General features: G+C 40.1%; 1 protein-coding gene across 6 annotated transcripts in view; it reads left to right on the top strand.

The window, feature by feature from the left end:
* KCNMA1 (potassium calcium-activated channel subfamily M alpha 1) overlaps window positions 1-17,776 on the top strand; it is a 901,346-nt gene that overhangs the window by 865,806 nt on the left and 17,764 nt on the right. For 3 of the 6 annotated variants that reach the window (XM_036736099.1, XM_036736102.1, XM_036736103.1), the window contains exons 25-26: window positions 205-288; window positions 4,627-4,757. In XM_036736099.1, coding sequence (XP_036591994.1) covers window positions 205-288; window positions 4,627-4,757 — 215 coding nt within the window. The remainder of the gene's footprint in view (window positions 1-204; window positions 289-4,626; window positions 4,758-17,776) is intronic. The other 3 variants (XM_036736100.1, XM_036736098.1, XM_036736097.1) reach the window with 1 other exon arrangement.

Raw genomic sequence — 17,776 nt, 5'->3', positions numbered from 1 at the left:
TACTGAGCTCTGGGTGGCCAAAGGCAAGCTAGCAAAACCATTAAATTGTTTCCCAACCCCTCCCTGCCATTGCCAATACCACTGGGGGTCCTTTGTCCTTTTCCTGTAGTACTGTATCTCTCTGACTCCCTCCCTTTTCTTTGTCTCTGTACTTTCTTTTCCCTCCCCTCCCCTCCCTCACCCTAAATTGTTATACCCTATTAGCGAAGCCTGGCAAACTTCTGCCTTTGGTTTCAATCAATCAGGAAAAAAACAGTGGGACGCACATTCTCATGATAACCGAACTGGGTAAGAAGTACTGTTTGCCTTCACGTTGGTGTCTTTTGTTCTATCTTTGGTGCTCCAGACCTCATCAGCTTGTTCTTTCTTTCTCTGGCTGTAACAGAGAGGCTACCCTCATGGCGCTGCTTTGAATGTGTTTTATTTGCGGCTCTGGTTGGAATCAACTGTCTTGCTCTGGCCTTTCTTAATGATTTTCCTTTTTTTTTCCTACCCAGCATCTGTAAACCTTTGATCACACCCGGCTGACCTGGCAGCTGTTTCTATAACATCTTCACACCAATTCATTTTCTTTGGCCTGGGTCTTTTTTTTTTCCTAGCACATCTCCCTGCCCTCCCTTCTCCTCCCTCCTCCACCCCCTCCCACCCTTTTCTCTTTTATTTTCTTCTTCCAACCTTCTGTCAGCTTGACTGACATATCTTCACAGCTCTCATAGGAAGTCAAAGAAGAAATATAAAAATTTCAAAATACAAAACCCAAGATTGTACCTTCCCTCCAGCTGTTTATTTTCCTTTGTTCTGACTTGATTTGCCTCTTTCACTAGACCTTGTCTCAGATGCCCAGGTTTGCAGGCTACCAAGGCAGTTGAGCTCTGGGGAGACACCTTCTTCTTAAGGTCACCTTATGAGAGGACTTGAAAGGGTTGGATTACCCAGCCACCTGGCAGAGCACTGCCCCGGTGCTCTGACCCCATCTGGTCTAGAGACCTTTCTGGAAAATTCAGAATAGAGCCTCATCAGGAAGACAAAAGTGTGAAGCCACAACTACATTTGTCACATTCATATATGATTCCCCATGACATGGTCAGTGACACCATGGACCCAGATGAGTAACAGGAGGTGTCAGAATGGGGGATTGGTCTTCCGAACCAGACAGATAGAGTCAGTAAAAGTGCTGGGGAAAGCTTCTCTTTCAAATGGCAAATGAAACACCCAATCCATTTTCTTGGCCCCCCAATATATTTCAGAACAAGAGAGCTTTTAACACAGTAATCTTGCTTGTAAGATGTCCAGAAGCCGAGGAATAAATTGTCGGCCATTCAGCACTGCATTATTGGAGATGTGACTATTTATCAGAACGAAACTCTCTCAGGTCAAAAGTAAAGTATCTCTGTTCTGTGTCTGCAAGTGTGGGATAGATATCGTCTAATATTTATAGCATTTTCCTGAGAGCTTCGGTCTTTGAATTGTCTGTCACATAATCCCAGGGCTGTAAGCCTCAAGAGGTCCTATGGTCCACGGCTCTGTCCTAGGAGATAGATGCCCCCCCACCCCCATCCAGCTGAGGAAGGGGCTCGCTAGCCTGTCTCTGAAGATCTCGCTCAAAATGATTCTACCTCTCTCAACCTGTAATGGTGTTTCTCAGTCTTCGTGATCTGTAATTACTCTTTATATCCACAACATCTTATGTGCCAGAGTTGAAGTCCATTTCTCCTTGTTTTAGCCATAATAATACCTGACATTTCTGTAAGGTGTACAAAAATCTTCACAGTTTCAAAGTGCTTTCACGGCCATTATCTCATTCTATCCTCATGGCCAGCCTGTGAGATAGGTAATCCCCATAGTCTCATCCCCATCTAACAGATGACAAAACTGAGCCTTAGAGAGAGTAAGTGGGCTACTGAAGATCCCAGAGTTAATAAGTGACAGTCAGGATTTGAACCCAGATTTGCTGATTCCATGCCAAATGCCCATATCACTTCTACCATCCTCAATAGTAAGGAAGAGAAGATGGTTATCACTTTTATTTCACTGTGCTTTGTATATTTGAATATTATTATTTAATCTCCCTTCAACCTTCTCTTCATGAAATTTTTGCTCTAAAACCAACTAAATTTATCAAGGGCCTACTATGTATTGAGAATACTTGTTTAGCTTTTCTTTATTTTCAAGTATTTAAAACTCCCAAAATCTCTCATCTGTCAATTTCCCAGTTTCAACTTTTGTCAATATCCCTTTAAAGCTGTAGAATTGGGTTTTATTTAGAACCTGCCCAGTCCTTTGTAACTCTTTTTATGACTTAAATATTCCAACATGTTCTAAAAGAAGGGTCGGCCATAGGCCGAGCACCTTCATTAAAGATTTCTCTCTATAAACCCCAGTATTTCCTTCTTCTTAGAACCCAGCATCACCTTCTGCCCATTTTCTAGGTAAATATGTAATAACCAGTAACCACTCAGTGTGCCCACATTCAAAATATGATTTCCTTTTCATTAGATTTATCGTACTTACTTGTGAGCTGCTATTATAAACAAAACTGAATTTTACTTTTCAAAAATAGATCAAAAAAGCATCCTTAGTCAGAAGCACATGTCTTTTCTCCAATGGAGGCACAGCTAGAGCAAAGTGACTAGGACCTTGACCTGGTTATGGGAATTCACAGGATGCTCACAGTAATTATAAGGTACAAAAAACAGCTGAGTTTAGCATGCTAATAGTTAAAATGGCATCCTACCAAATGGCACGCTTCCCTCCTCTGGAAGTCACACTTGAGGTGAGCTCATTCCTTCTTTGGCCCTATCCTGTTTCCTCATCATAGGTTTCACAGTATCCCCCAGTGTCTCTGGCTCCCCACCACTGGCCACTGGGATCTTTCCCCCATCCTCAACTGAATTTAAAGTTAATTTGAGGGTATATTTTCTCTCACTTGACTTGAGTGAAGAAATTGTTAGCTCTGCCCATCTGTCATTGGGTTATTTGTTCATTTCCAGTGTGATCGTTAGCAAGAACTAACAACACATCCTAGTTAAGTGGATTGAGGTGGAGAGAGGATAAAGGCCCACTAAAAATCAGCCCTGTGATGTTCTCATGAAACTGGGGGGTCTTAAATGCCCAATGGAGGGAGTAAGAAGTCAGAATACTCAGAATGGTAGACCAAATGGAAACTGTAGAAAATTTATGACAGAAAAAATGTAGTAGCTACTAGTCTAATGATGGGGTCCAGGAAGGAGTGAAGAGGGAATGAAGCTGGAAGGATCTGGGTAGTGGATATTGTTCCTCTCTGAATCTTACCCTAGAAAAACAAAATGGGATCTTTAAAAGTTAACTCCATGCTCTTGTCCTCCCTATCTCTCTTTTCTCTTTCTTCTATCCCAAACAGAAAGGACTCAAGATAGTTTCTCATAGAAAGAGTTTTCTTTTTACCAGCTATAGCAATGGAGAGGTTTTTTTTTAAAAAATCCCAAGAGGGATTACTGCTGATGAGGTTAGGAAGGCATCAAGAACTTCAACCTTTATCTTACTTTCACGTTTAGATAGATGATAGAAAGATAGATAGATAGAAATGTAGATAAAGACATAGATAGATATACATATAAACACATAACAAAATGCTAATTCCTGAAGTCATGCTGTTAATTGACTTCCTTTTGTCATTTAATCTTTACTAAGTTAAGGGCATCTCTATGACATGATCAGTCAGTCTTCACTTCCATGCCTGGAGAGTCTTTACTGGCCACATAAAAGTTGGCATCAGTCTATTTAAAGAGAGTTACATAAGAGAGTAAGTCATTGGGAAAGGAAAAAGAGAGCTTGAATCACTCCATGTATTCCAAAAGCCACACATTTCCTTGTTGACGAGAAACATAACATCTGCTAATGACGTTCTTCACCTTGACTTTTTGTCCAAAGATAATATCGGTTAGTAGACCTTTAGCAAGTGCCTAGTAAAAAGTGAACTCCTTGAGGACATGAACTCTTTCATTTTTGCCTTTTTTTCTCCAATACCTGGCACAGTACCTGGCACACAGTAGGCACTTAATAGACACTTGGTGATGAATGAACATTTGCTTTGTGAAGAGTCCTGGGGCCATGATAAGGCAGGAGTAAACCACTGTGTCAACTAATGATATATTCAGATCATCTGCTTGCATAATACACTCTTTACACATCACCATTTGGGGGTCCCAGGTCTTCTCATTTGATAGTAGTGAGAAATCCCACTTTATTTCTCTATACTGAAAGCCACTATCTGTCTGAGCAAGAATTCAATCAGTCCAAAAATATAACTGTTACATTATCCCTACAAGAGGGCCTTACTTCTTGCCATTGATCTGAGAGTCGTCTTAGAGAAATTATCCCCACTCTTTGAGTCCCTATGATGTAAGCCAAGAGGCTTACCTCATGAAGCAAAGAACTACAATTTCCATTTCTCCCTCACTTCCACCCTTTGCCACTCCAGGATCCATATTTCCCTCTCCATTTTGACTTCATTTCCAGTGCCATCAAAGAGACTGCTTATTGCCTCTAAGCCATTATAATGCCAGGCTTTATTTATTTGTTTATTCAATTAGCCTAGCTCACAAGGCTGGACACTGGTCACTAATTGATGTCTTATGACTTTTCTAGTGAATGATACTAATGTTCAGTTTTTGGACCAAGACGATGACGATGACCCAGACACGGAGTTGTATCTCACACAGCCATTTGCATGTGGGACAGCATTTGCCGTTAGTGTCCTGGACTCACTCATGAGTGCGGTAAGTAAGAAAATTCTGTCCCTTCCTCCATATCCTGGCTGGGGAACCCCAGCCAGAAACACTGACATAGAGAAATGAAAGGACAGAGGTTCTGAAAAGGCAGAAGGGACTCCTAAACTCTGTCAGGAGACTGAAGGGTGGTATAGTGATGGTTTGGCGAAAAGAACACTGGACTGGGAATCAGAAGAAGGGAATGCAGATCCTGGGACTCTTACTTCCCATTTGGTGCAGTCATTTAAACTCCCTGGGGCTCAAATTCATTACCTGTAAAAAGGGGGAGCTGGAGTAGAAGATGACCTTAGAAGTTCCTTCTGATTTGAAATCCATGATTCTTTTAAATAGTTTATTTCTTTTAGCAAATATTTCAGAATCAAGGCATTTGCTTTCTTAAGGATGGAAGAATAAAGGTTTCAGTCTGGTCAGATTGTAGATAGGTTGAAAACTCAAATTTTCCCTTTTTATTAAACAAGAAAAGGATGTCAAAATAAACTAGGGTTACTATGAATTCTTTCTTTAGAATGAAAAAAATAGGTTTGTTATACATTAAAGCTTCATTTTTCCTTAATTCTCATCAATTCACCAAAATAGGTCACAGAAGGACCTATGCAAATCAAAACTTTTTAAAAACATGTTCAATTTGTTCCATGCATTAGGAAAAACAAACAAACCTACAGTTTAAAACAAAAATTTTGGTTTAAATTTTTATTCATTCTACCTATCTTTTTCCTAGAATAATAGCTCATAGGATTAGAATTGAGAGAGACCTTAGAAGTCATTAAGTCCAACTGTCTTATTTTAGATGAAGAAACTGAGTCCCAGATACATTAAGTAACTTGCTCAGGGTCATGCAGCTAGTGTTTGATATAGGATTCAAACTTAGGTCTTCTTGACTTCATGTCCAACACTTAGTCCATTATGCCATTCCCTTGCCTTGATTTGCCAAAGTAGGTCTGTACCTCCCACTTTTCCCACCACACACACACACACACACACAGACACACACACACACACACACACACACACGCACACATATGTATATATGTATATATACAGGAGGTGGGTGGATTGTTGGTGTTTCTTCTCCCAGACTTCCTATAGGTCTATGTCTCTTGGAGACCTCCAAATCCAACAGCTCTGCATCCTGCTCTGCTAGATTACAGTGGGATTTCTTGCAGAAACAAAGGCAGAGAGCTCACTGGACTTAGCTCATGCACCCCAGAATTAATGAGGGGGGCTGCAGAAACACTACAAGATAAGTCCCATCAAAAAGGCCTAAAATACTGTACCTCTGGCTTTAAAAAATGGGTTCTGCAATTTATTTCTTTAGAAATCTCATTTTACCTCTGATCCTAATTAGAAAGATTTCAGAAGACCATTTATGTTATGGAGAGATTAAAATGTTTAGAGATTTGAACCACACTATTAAAATTAAAAAGCAATATTATTAAAGGAGACATTGCCTTTAGATAGGTATTCTCCTTCAGATTTTTTTTCAAATTATTCTGTCCCAAAGATGGAAAGTAGATGCTCAGTAACAATGCTCTCTGACTTCTCATACAGTTCATGAGCATGTGTGTGATGATGGTATTGGTGCTATGTGTGTGTGTGTGTGTGCGTGTGTGTGTGACAGAGAGAGAGAGAGAGAGAGAGAGAGAGAGAGAGAGAGAGAGAGAGAGAGAGAGAGAGATAATAAGTACATAAGGATTTGAGCCACATCACTCTCTTCATCATCAGAGGGAGTGAGGCTGCAAATCATTTTCCAAATTGGACCATTTGATTAGATACTTCCCATTTCCAAGCCTACATGGCCAGAGACTTTGGGGGAGAATGAAACAAACACAATAATAAATATCAGGGGTAGATGTATCAGTTCTTACCTGCAACTGATGAACCTATGGCCATCTATTTAAAATGTACTCCATGATAGGGATAGGGACCAAACCTGTGACTTCATTGGCATAGGGAACTCCTGGGAGAGGAAATTATAATGCAGGTCAGCACCTTCTCTACCCCATGAGAAAGTTCTACATAGAACATGCAGTCTTAAATTTTTTAGGGTTCCCACTGGCAACCTGGACTCATTCTTAGAATAAGGCTTTTATATACCTAAGATAAAATGCATAGAATTACAAGGCAAAGCAGTTATATTGACATTTAGTTATCAAAATATACAACATGGACCCCGGGCTAAGAACTTCTAATATAGGATCATAAATTTAGAGCTGGAAGGGGCCTTCATGGCCATAAAAATCCAACTCCCTTCATTTGATGGAGGAGGAAACTGAAGCACAAAAGGTTAAGTGAATTGCCATGGTTTGTACAGTTAGTGTCTGAGGTGGAATTTTGAGCCCATGTCTTCCTGACTCCAAGTCCAGTGCCTTATCTATTATGTGATCCTTCCATTGTGTATTTTCCATGGCTTCAGTGGGTAGGCATTTACAGCTATGAGACGTTGAGAGACCCATTCCTTCCTTCTCCTGGCATGAAAGAAAAAGGAGCCAAAGTCCTTCAAGAGACTCTTTTGCAAAAAGAATGGGAATAAGTCCTAACGGAAATATGTCCGACTTGATTTGCCCAGTGCTGGCTAGCTTGTGTATTACCTATCCAAATACTCTCCAGGTATTGTTTGAGGCAAGATCCTCATTATTGCGAGTGCTGGAGTTCTAAAATGAGGTTTCGGATTTGTGCTTGGTTCAACTGATGGCTAAATTTCTGAAAACAAAACAAAACAAAAAGAAAAACAAGACAACAGGAAAAAAAAAACACATCAGTCGTAAATTGCTTGATTCATGTTTGGGGTTGTTAGGATTTTTTCTTCTTCTTCTTCCTTTTCTTTATGATCAGGCTGGGGTTTACTCAAGTATTGAGAAGAGCTGCTGTAATTAAAAACAGCTACGAAAGAAATGGAGGGAAATTATAGAACATGAGTGAGAGCCTTCCACACAATGGGAACCGGAGAGAGAACACATTCCAGCTTAGGCAGCCGTTTACAAACAACACCAAAACACAATTCTATTTAGATGTCGATGATCTCCTTTTTTCTCACCCTCTTCTCCAAACTGCCATTTAATCAGGTGTCTAAACACTCACAGAATATTGTCCCTCATAATTCAACTCCTGCTGCTCACTGCCTCATTTGTGGAAGGCATAATCTTCCCATTCATCACACCCATTCCTGGAGTAACAGATAGGGATGCTCCGGATGCCGTGTCATGGTGCTGTGCAAATCAACACCACAAATACCTCCATGAGAGAGAGAATAATTACATTTATGCCTAGATAGCTCTGAGAAGAACATCACAATTCAGAAATACATTCTTCAAGCTGAAGTCAGGGTACTGTTCACAGGGCAAGTGTGAGGGAGCTTGTAGTAATTGATCACTGGGGCCAGCTGACATGGCAGCATACTGTCCCACCTTCCCACTGAGGCCTATTGCTGATCCTCAAGGTTATATTGACCCATAGTTTGCCCATGCTTCTGGCAAGAGTGGTTGATGGACCATAGCCTGCCTTTGGATTCTACCATCCAGTATTTCCAAATGTCATCTCTCAAGATCCTTTCTTACATAAGCTCTGAATTTTGTCATAACCAAGGTGGGGGGTGGGGCAAGACGGAACCTTCCTCCATCCAGTACCGGCAATAGCATGCTATGTGACCAAATGCCATTAGCCACTAGCCATCATTTGACTTCTGAAACCCAATGCTCACGAAATTATCAACCTAAATAGCCAATCTTGGTTCCCTCACTGTAGTGGTGGAAAAGAAAAATATTAATATTAAACCCACCATATTATCTTACAAAATCAATTGCTTGATACCATGTCTCTAGCAAATAACTGACATTAATATATTGATTTGAAATTCATGAAATCTTTATGTACTTTATATCATATGAACCTCAAAACAGCCATGCAACGTAAACTGTAATAGGTATCATTACTCCCACTTTATAGATGCAGAAACTGAGACTCAGAGAGGGTAAGGCATTTGCCTATGATCATACCTTATGTGGGATTGGAACTTGAATCATGTCCATTACATCATGCTACCTCCCCATGTCTAGAATGATGGCTACAAGTATATTAGAAAGAATTCCAGACCTGCAGCTAGGAGGCCTGGGTTCAAATCCAAACCCCAACACTTTCAAGCTATTAGCTTTGGCAAGTAGCTCTGAAACACAGTTTCCTCAGCTGCAAAACGAGGGATTTGCATTAGGTGATCTACAAATTCTCTTTTAGCTCTAAATGTATGATTCTGTTATCCTATCATTGCTAAGCCTCAGTTTTCTTCTCTGTGAAATGGGATCATCATGAGACATCACCATGAACTTTGTACACATGAAGGTACTTTGAGGGCTATAAAGTTATTATATATGATATAATGTTTAATATAGAATTATACACTAACTATATAATTTCCATTATTATCACACTGATTTGTCCCTTCTATTGTTAGATGCTCCAATTCAGTGAAGTAACATAAAATGGGAGGCCCTTAAGTATTAATTGATAGGTGCTTTTGTCATGAAAGTAAAAAAGCAGCAATATTTGTGGCCTTCAGAGGGCTCCACGAAAATTGAGGCTCAGAAGACTTGGAGCCAATATAGATGTCCCCAAAATCTTCATGTTGTTTAAAACTTTAATAACTAAAAACCAAAAACAAACAAAAAATTATACCATGTAGAGTCCACCCTTTATGTGCTCTGGTCCTTTCCTAGGCAGGGATCTGTAGCACTCTGGACATTAATAGCCCACTCAGAATGAGCAAGACTGCACATTGTTCAGGGAAGAAACAAACAGCATTTACAGTTAATGCTCCTAGACATTAACACTAATGAGTTTGATTTTGTGAATATGTGCTTGTGTGTATGTGTGTATTTAATGAAGTTCATTTTTACAGTTGGACTAAACTGGAACCATACCCCCTTCTCAAAAAACAAACAAACCAAAAAATATGTGGATTGGTCCAATCTCTAGAATATGGTACATTGGAACAGGGAAGTTTCCCTTTATAGAAGAACCATGGTTATCTCATTCTCTAGAGACACCTAAGAACCATTACAAATGTTTTTAAGGCATACTAGTAATACCACAACTAGCTATTCAAATTTTAAAATTAAATTTTATTTTTTTCAATTAACAATAATTTATTTTCTTTCCCTCCCATATCCCTGCCTCTCCCTGCCATCCCAATGAAATGGAAGAAAAATTAAAATCTTTTTTAACAAATGTGCATACTCATGCAAAAAACAAATTCCCACAATGACCTTGTTCAAAAATGTATGCATCATTCTGCTTCTTGAATCCATCCCCTTTCTGTTAGGAGATGGGTAGCATGCTTCAGCACCAATCCTTCTCTAGCGTCATAGTTGGTTTTTATGCTGATCAGTTCTTGAATCTTTCAAATTTGTTTGTTTTTCCAATGTTGTCATTGTATAAATTGTCATCCTGGTTCTGCTCACTGCATTCTGCATCAGTTCATGCAAGTCTTCCCAACTAATCAAAAGAAAGTTTTCCCATTTCCCTCCTGTCCAGAGCAAGGCAGACACTGTCCACTGAATTCATACTTTAATAAAAAAAATGTACCTCCCATGCACTCTTTCATTTTACCTTCTTAGATAATTACCATACTGGTTTGGCTTTGGGCAATGTCATATGGTCTTGTGAAAGAGAACTAGCCCTGAATTCAGGGTGTTTATGTTCTAGTTTCAGTTCTGCCAATGAATCCAGAATTATTTTACCCCCTTGAGTCTCAGTCTCCCAACTATAAAATGGGAATGATATTAAGTATCCCTCTCAAACCTCTAAGGATATGAATAGGAAAAAGTGGAAACTCAGGAATAAAAGTGCTCTTGAAACAAAAGCCCTACTATGTAGAAAATGCAAAATACTCTTATTATGTATTATCTTTTTCCTACAAAAGATCGGAATTGTGTTTTTTTTTGGGGGGGAAAGAGGACCCTTAAAATAGTGAGCAATTAGTAGCTGTATAGGGAGGGTAAAAAGAGGAAGAAATAGGAGAAACAAAGACTTATCTGAAAGTATGATTATCAAAATAACATATTTGGGGGAAGATACCCTATAACCAGGTGTAACCAGAATGGCCTTTGTTTTCTTTGAGTGACTCAATTTATCTCAGTGAGCTTTACTAGGTGCTAAGCCCCAGGCCCAAACCCCATTAGGTGTTAACGTAATCCATGTGGATGTGAACCTCCCAGGGTCCTAAGGGGAGGGGCCAACTCAAGAACCAATCACCAGAGCCTGAGCTCTGGTGATTCAGATGATGTTTGATGATGTCTGAAGCCCTATAAGAAGGGAGGACAGAGCCATTTGTGTGGGGTTCTGGAGATGGTGTTGATGAGGAGACTCTGGGCAGCTGTAGCTAAGGAGCCCTCCAGCTTGTAAACCCGGATGTTGAGATTTTGTTGAACTCTGGTAACTGTGTTGGGATTGAATCAGACAAAGTCTGTTGATGTTTGTAATTTGTTTGCATTTTGTTTTGAAGTTCAGGGTACTGGCTTTTTCCCCTGAACTAACTGAATAATATTTGAATGCTGAATTAAAAGTAAGCTTGTCAACCCCTTCACGTTGCTTCCCTTGCTTAAGCAGATTAGAAGAACCTGTGCTGTTGGCAGCTTTCTGGGTGCTGAGTGTGTGAATCTTAAACCCCCACAGACGCTGCTAGGCAGATTGTTAAAACACCAGGGCTCCCCCGAGAGCAGGGCAAAGTCTTCCTCTTGGCCAGTTTTATAGTTTGCATGGAGTCAATCATGGAGCCACCAGCCTTTGGATTCTGCCATCCAAACATTGTCATAGAATTAGAGAGTTAGAAAGAACCTCAGTGGTCTTCTGAGAGTGCAGCCTGTACACAAAAGGAATCCCCAATATAACATACCTAACAAGTGGTCATCCAGCCTCTGCTTGAAGACCTCGCAGAAGGAGAAACTCATTAGCTTTTGAGGCAGCCCATTTCACTTTTGAACAGCCCTAATTACTAGGAAGCTTTTCCTGATATCAAGCCTAAATTTGAAATTCTCACCCGTTCTTGGTTCTGCCCTATCAGGGCAAACAGAAAGAGGATCATATTTCTTCCCCTTCCATGACATCCTTTCAAATACTGGAACACAGCCATCACGTCTCCCCTGAGATTTTCTTCTTCCAGGCTTAAACATGCCCAGTTCCCTCGTCTCCCCTCATATGACAAGGATTCAAGGTTCTTCACTATCTCAGTCATCCTCATCTGAACACTCATCAGCTTATCAACATCCTTCTCAAACCACAGTGCCCAGAACTGAAGACAATTCTCCAAGAAAGGTCTGACAAGGGGTGACTACAGTGAGATGATCACCTCCCTATTTCTGGAAACTACACTACTCTTAATATAATCCAAGGTCATATTAGTTCTTTGGGCTGCCACATCATCCTGGTGATTCACAAGGAGCTTGAAGTCTGTTAATCCTTCCCCCTCAGTTCTCTTTCAGAACAACTGCTGTCTCTCTGGAGATCTTCCCCCAACTCATGCTTGTGAAGCTGTTCTATAAGACTTTACCTCTATTCCTATTGAATTTCATCTTGATTGATCCCAATGCTCTCACTTGTCAAGATCTTCGGAGATCCTGAATCTGTTATCCAGAATGTTAGCTATCTAACCATGCCAGTTTTGTGTCATGGAAAATTTGATGAGCATGCCATCTTTGCTCTTATCCAAGTCATTGATAAAAATGTCAAACAGCACATTGTCAAGGACAGATTTCTGAGGTACTCCACTGGAGACTGGTCACCACACTGACGTTAACCATCAACAATTACTCTTTGAGCTGTCCTATTTAATTGATTTTCCTCTGCCCAAGCCTCATGATGTACCAATGGTTAGTCCTTAGGTCTGCTTACACGTATGCTCCATTCAGCCAACCCCACTCAACGCAACCTAATCCAGTTCAAGGAGCATTTATTAAATGTCTGCCATGCCCAAAGCATTAGAGCTAGACTGAACGGGAAGAAAGGTTCTGCCCTCAAGGAGCTTTTGAATGCATTGGGAATTAGGGAAGGTTATAACATATAAATAAATGTTTGGAAATCTTTCTTTCACTGTACTTGTGTCCCCAGTGCCTAGCATATAATGACTTATTAAATACTTATTGATTCATTGATGAATGGATTGATAAGCATGCATACACATTCATACATGGAAATGATGATTTGAGGAAGAGACAGAGAGGAATAACTATGGCGATCAGGAAAGACTCCTTGTAGTTCAAAGTAAATGTTGTCATCAGGCAAGAGAAAGCCGAAGCCACCCTTGTGGCTATTGCCTAAGTGGTAGAGATGTTCGTCTTGGTATGAAGGATTTTCCGGTGTGGAATAGGAGTGTCTACTCAATTTAGAATGCAGGACCATAGTCTCATAATTAAAAAAAACACAATTCACATTTATATAGTATACATTTTACCTAGTACTTATACAATATATTTATATAGCATATAATTTGCCATGTACTTTTCAGAACAAACATAGTGCAATGCAAAGAATACTGAGTCTATAGTCATACAAACTGGCTTCATTGTTCATATCTTGTCTTCGACATTTACTAGCTATATGATGCTGAATAAGTCACTTAATCACTGTTCCTCAGTTTCCACATCTGTAAAATAGGAATGTTACAAAAAATGAGGTACCTACCTCACAGAGTTGTTGTGAAGACCCAATGATATAACATATGTAAAGTACTTTGTAAACCTCAAAGTACTTGAATAAATGCTAGTTCTCATTCTTCTTCTTCCTCATTATTTGATATTATTATTATTCATTTGCTCCTGTGCGGTTTTGGGCAATTTACTCAGCCTTTCTGTGCCTCAGTTCCCTCTTCTCTAAAATGAGGAGGTTGAACCTCTCTAGACATATGATTCTATGATCCTCAGCCCTATGAAACATGAAACATGACTATCACTACCCCTGTTTTAGAGATAAAGGAAATCGAAGCTTCTAGAGATTATACGGTTCTCTAGTAATATTCCTAGGACATGGCTGAGCATAGGCCCAAACCCACGTCTCCCAGCTTCTAATCCCATGGTCTTCCCTTGCCTCCCCTCCCCCTATGCTGACTCTTAAATCAAATGTGGCCCAAAGTAGATGGAAAATAGCAAATGGTTCTCTCTCCTCATAAGGAAAAAAATTGCTAAAAATAAAAACCTACACCATGAAAACTGGCAAATATAAAAAATGGCAGCTATGACATGGAAAATGACAATTTTAGAGCAATTATAAACGCAAGGCAAAGTGCCATTAAAGTTAAAGCAATGTTATTAAAAGATGTGTTAATTTTCAGTTAAATTTTCTATAAAAGACCAATTAGTTTAAAAGGCTTGACAGCATTAACTATGAAACATAAGCTCTGGTAATTATACTTAAGAAAAAAAAGAATGCTCCAGCACACTAGTGCACAGCCCCAAACATTTATACCCAACCAGAGCTGCCTCAGCCTTCAGAGCTCAGGCTAGGTGGCACTGCGGGCTCAGATATCCAGATCTGAATTTGCTTGTCATTCATACAGTGGTTGGTGTTCCTTTTGCTGTTCAATGCCCTGCCTTCTTTCAGAAATTTCAGAATTTCTTTCAGAAATCACAGAAAGAGTGAATGCCGGTGCCAGGAGGGTCTTTGACATCATCAAGTCTAAGGCTCTCCTCTTACAGATGAGGAAATCAACCCAGAGAAACTGTTACTTGCCCAAGGTCACACAGATTATCAATGAAAGTGTTCATTCCATTGTACCTTTGACCTCACTGGCAACATACAAGGTCCTAGCTAAGTTTTCTCATGCTATCTGGGACCTGCTAGGCAAAGTTCTTTAAATTATTCTATTAATTACCCGTAAATTATTTACAGGTGCTTTAAAGAAGGCCAGAGACCAGAGGGTAGATCCCATGGGGCCTCAGTCTGGATTGAATCCAATAAGCAATTACTAAAGAGCAGCTAGCTGGCACATTTGATGGAGTACCATCCCTAGAGTCAGGAGGACCTGAGTTCAAATCCAGCTTCAGACATTAGCTGTGTGACCCTGGGCAGGTTACTTAACCCCGATTGCCCCACCCAAAGCAACTATGAAGTGCCTACTGTGTGCCAACGGCAACATGGGTATAATGGTAAAGAACTGACTTGGGAGCCAGGAAAACATGGGTTCAGGTCCTGCTTCTGACTGCCCCAGGGTTCTATGCAAATCTCTAAAATGCTAAGTTCCATAGGAGGTACTGTCTTCATTGGTAGAAGGAGTGCCTAAAAGTGCCTCATCCTCTACCAATGAAATCCTAGTCTGGTCCTTTTGACTAAGTGATGTAGTTGTATAGACAAAAATGAAAGAATCCTTGCCCACAACGAGCTCACAATCTATTGGGAGAGAAATGTGTATAGAAATAAAAATACCAGTAATAGCTAGCAATTATATAGCAGCTTAAAAGTGGCAACGCGCCTTATGTTATCTCATTGGATCTGCACAGTAACTCTGTGAGGTAGGTGCTGTTCTTATCCTCATCTTACAGATGAGAAAACAGGGGTTGAAAGAGATTAATTAATTTATCCAGGGTTACACAATTATTAGGATTCTGTTTCCAAATCTGGTTCTCGGTCTCTGTTCTTGAGTCATTTTAGTCATATCTGACTCTTCGTGACCCCATTTGGGCTTTTCTTGGCAAAGATACTGGAGTGGTTTGCCATTTCCTTCTCTAGTTCATTTTACAGATGAGGAAACTGAGGCAAACAAGGTTAAGTGATTTGTCTAGGGTCACACAGCTAGTAAGTGTCTGAGGCCAGATTTGAACTCAGGTCTTCCAGGCTCCGTGCTCTATCCACTGCACCACCCTGTCTACTGAGCCAATTAATTTGACAACTGTCAAGTTTTTTTTTTTTAAGTAGTCTTATTTAGAGGAGAAACTAACAACTCAGAGGATAAGGCCCTTTGTAAGAGAGAGCCCTTGAGCTAAGCCTTGAGCTAGAGAATTCAAGAGGCAGAGAGGAAGAAGCAGAATGTTTCAAAAATGTCTGGAGGATAGACTGGGCAAATTCAAGGAGGCAGATGATGGAATGTCACTTATGGAAAATAGGCCAGGTTGGTTGGAATATTGCAACACCCAACTGCATGAGAAGGAGTTCTGTGAAATCAGTGGGGAAAGATTGATTGCAGCCAGTATGTGGAGGACTTTAAATATCAAAGATTGGTGTTTGCATCTTGTCACAGAAACAGAGACAGGGAGCAGGTCTAGCACTTATAATTTAAGGTTTGCAAAGTCATATATGTGCATATATATATGTATGTATGTATGTCTGTGATCTCATTTGATTCTCACAACCCTATGAGCGAGGTGCTAGTATGATCTCCATTTAACAGAAGAGGGAACTAAGACTGAGAAAGGGTAAGAGACTTGCCTAGGGTCACACAGCTAGTAAACATTTGAGTCAAGATTCAAACTCAAGTCTTCTGAACTATACTGTAACACTTAACTGCCTCTGAGTTGAAAATCATCTGTTTCTATGTCGGCAAGCATACTCTGAGCTTTTCTAAAAATGATTTGAATCATTTTCTCTGGGCAGCTCTCTTGGGGCAGCAGTAAGCAGAGCAGGAAATGCAATCAGGTGCCTAACCCATGCTTGTACTAGTATACCGTTGCACAGATAGTGATGAGCTTGTGAGGAGTGGAACACACCAGCTATCAACATGCATGTTCTAGCGTGCATTTACCTCCAACTTGTATCATTTGTGTGTTCAAAATAGATTGGACTATTCCTCACAGCTTTGTCATCACCCACAAAGAAACTGAGCTTTTCTAATAATGATTTGGATCATTTTCTTTGGGCAGCTCTCTTGGGGCAGCAGTAAGCAAAGCAGGAAATGCAATTAGGCACCTAACCCATGCTTGTATTAGCAAGGTAGCATGGATATACTAGTATCCTGTTGAGTAAATAGTGATGAAGTTATAAAGAATGGGAACCACTGGCTATCAACATGCATGTCCTAGTATGTTTTAAGTTCCAACTTTTATCATTTATGTGTTGCTCTAAATAGACTGAACCATTACTTAGAGCTTTGTTATCACCCACAAAGAGACCCAAAGACCCAAATTACACTCCTCACATGTGACTCACTGAAAGGGTTGCTCTGAACTTGATTGTTTGGGAACCAATAGCAGAAAAAGAGATGTTGTGTAGGCAAGCTCACGGCATTATCTTTAATTAATACTCAGATTTGCATAGCACATAAGATTTATAAAACACTTTCATCACAATAGCTCTGGAGGAAGGTTGGAGAGACACCGTTAGAACTATTTTGTAAAGGAGGCCACACAATCTCAGAGAGCTTAAGAGGACTCACCCATAGTCACATGGTAATGAACCAAGTTAAGAATTGAAACCTCACCTCCTGAGTCTGAAGTCAGTCCCTTTTCCATTGTATATGCCATATTGCCTTTTTAAAATCCGACGTGCTCTACATATAGCAATGCTGTCCATTCTGAGTGAGCGCAGTTGAAGAGATGGGATTTTGAGTTACAGGACCAGCCTGAGATATAAAGTATGTGTCACTGTCAAAAGACATGAGCAGCATAAAATTTGGTCACGCAGCTTTGGAGTGACTCACTCAGAAATCCTGCCTTTTGATAAACAATTTTGAAGGCATTGTTCTCTGTGACAATGAACAGCCCACAATTTTATAACCAGGCCATTTCACCGCTTACTCCAGCATAGGGCCAAGCACACAGTAGGCACCCAATACTGACTGTTGACTGATCAGCTGAAAAGATTAGGCCATTTCACAGTAATATATTTCAACACCGACAGAGGAAAAAATTGTTGAGGTCAGGTCCTAAAGATGGGACAAAAATGAATCTTACATTTTGACAAGAAAAACTATTTTGCAGTTAACTATAAGGGAAGATCATGGTGGCATAGAATTTTTATAGTAAGTACGAGGCCTTAGCAGTCATCATAAGAAGAAACTGGGGTGCAAGACATGTTCAGAGATTTGCTGATAGTCA

The sequence above is a fragment of the Trichosurus vulpecula genome, chromosome 8 (assembly GCF_011100635.1).
Source record: "Trichosurus vulpecula isolate mTriVul1 chromosome 8, mTriVul1.pri, whole genome shotgun sequence".
In the NCBI taxonomy this organism is placed as follows: Eukaryota; Metazoa; Chordata; class Mammalia; order Diprotodontia; family Phalangeridae; genus Trichosurus; species Trichosurus vulpecula.
The sequence above is the reverse complement of the archived record's forward strand: the minus strand, read 5'-3'. Positions and strand labels throughout refer to the sequence as shown.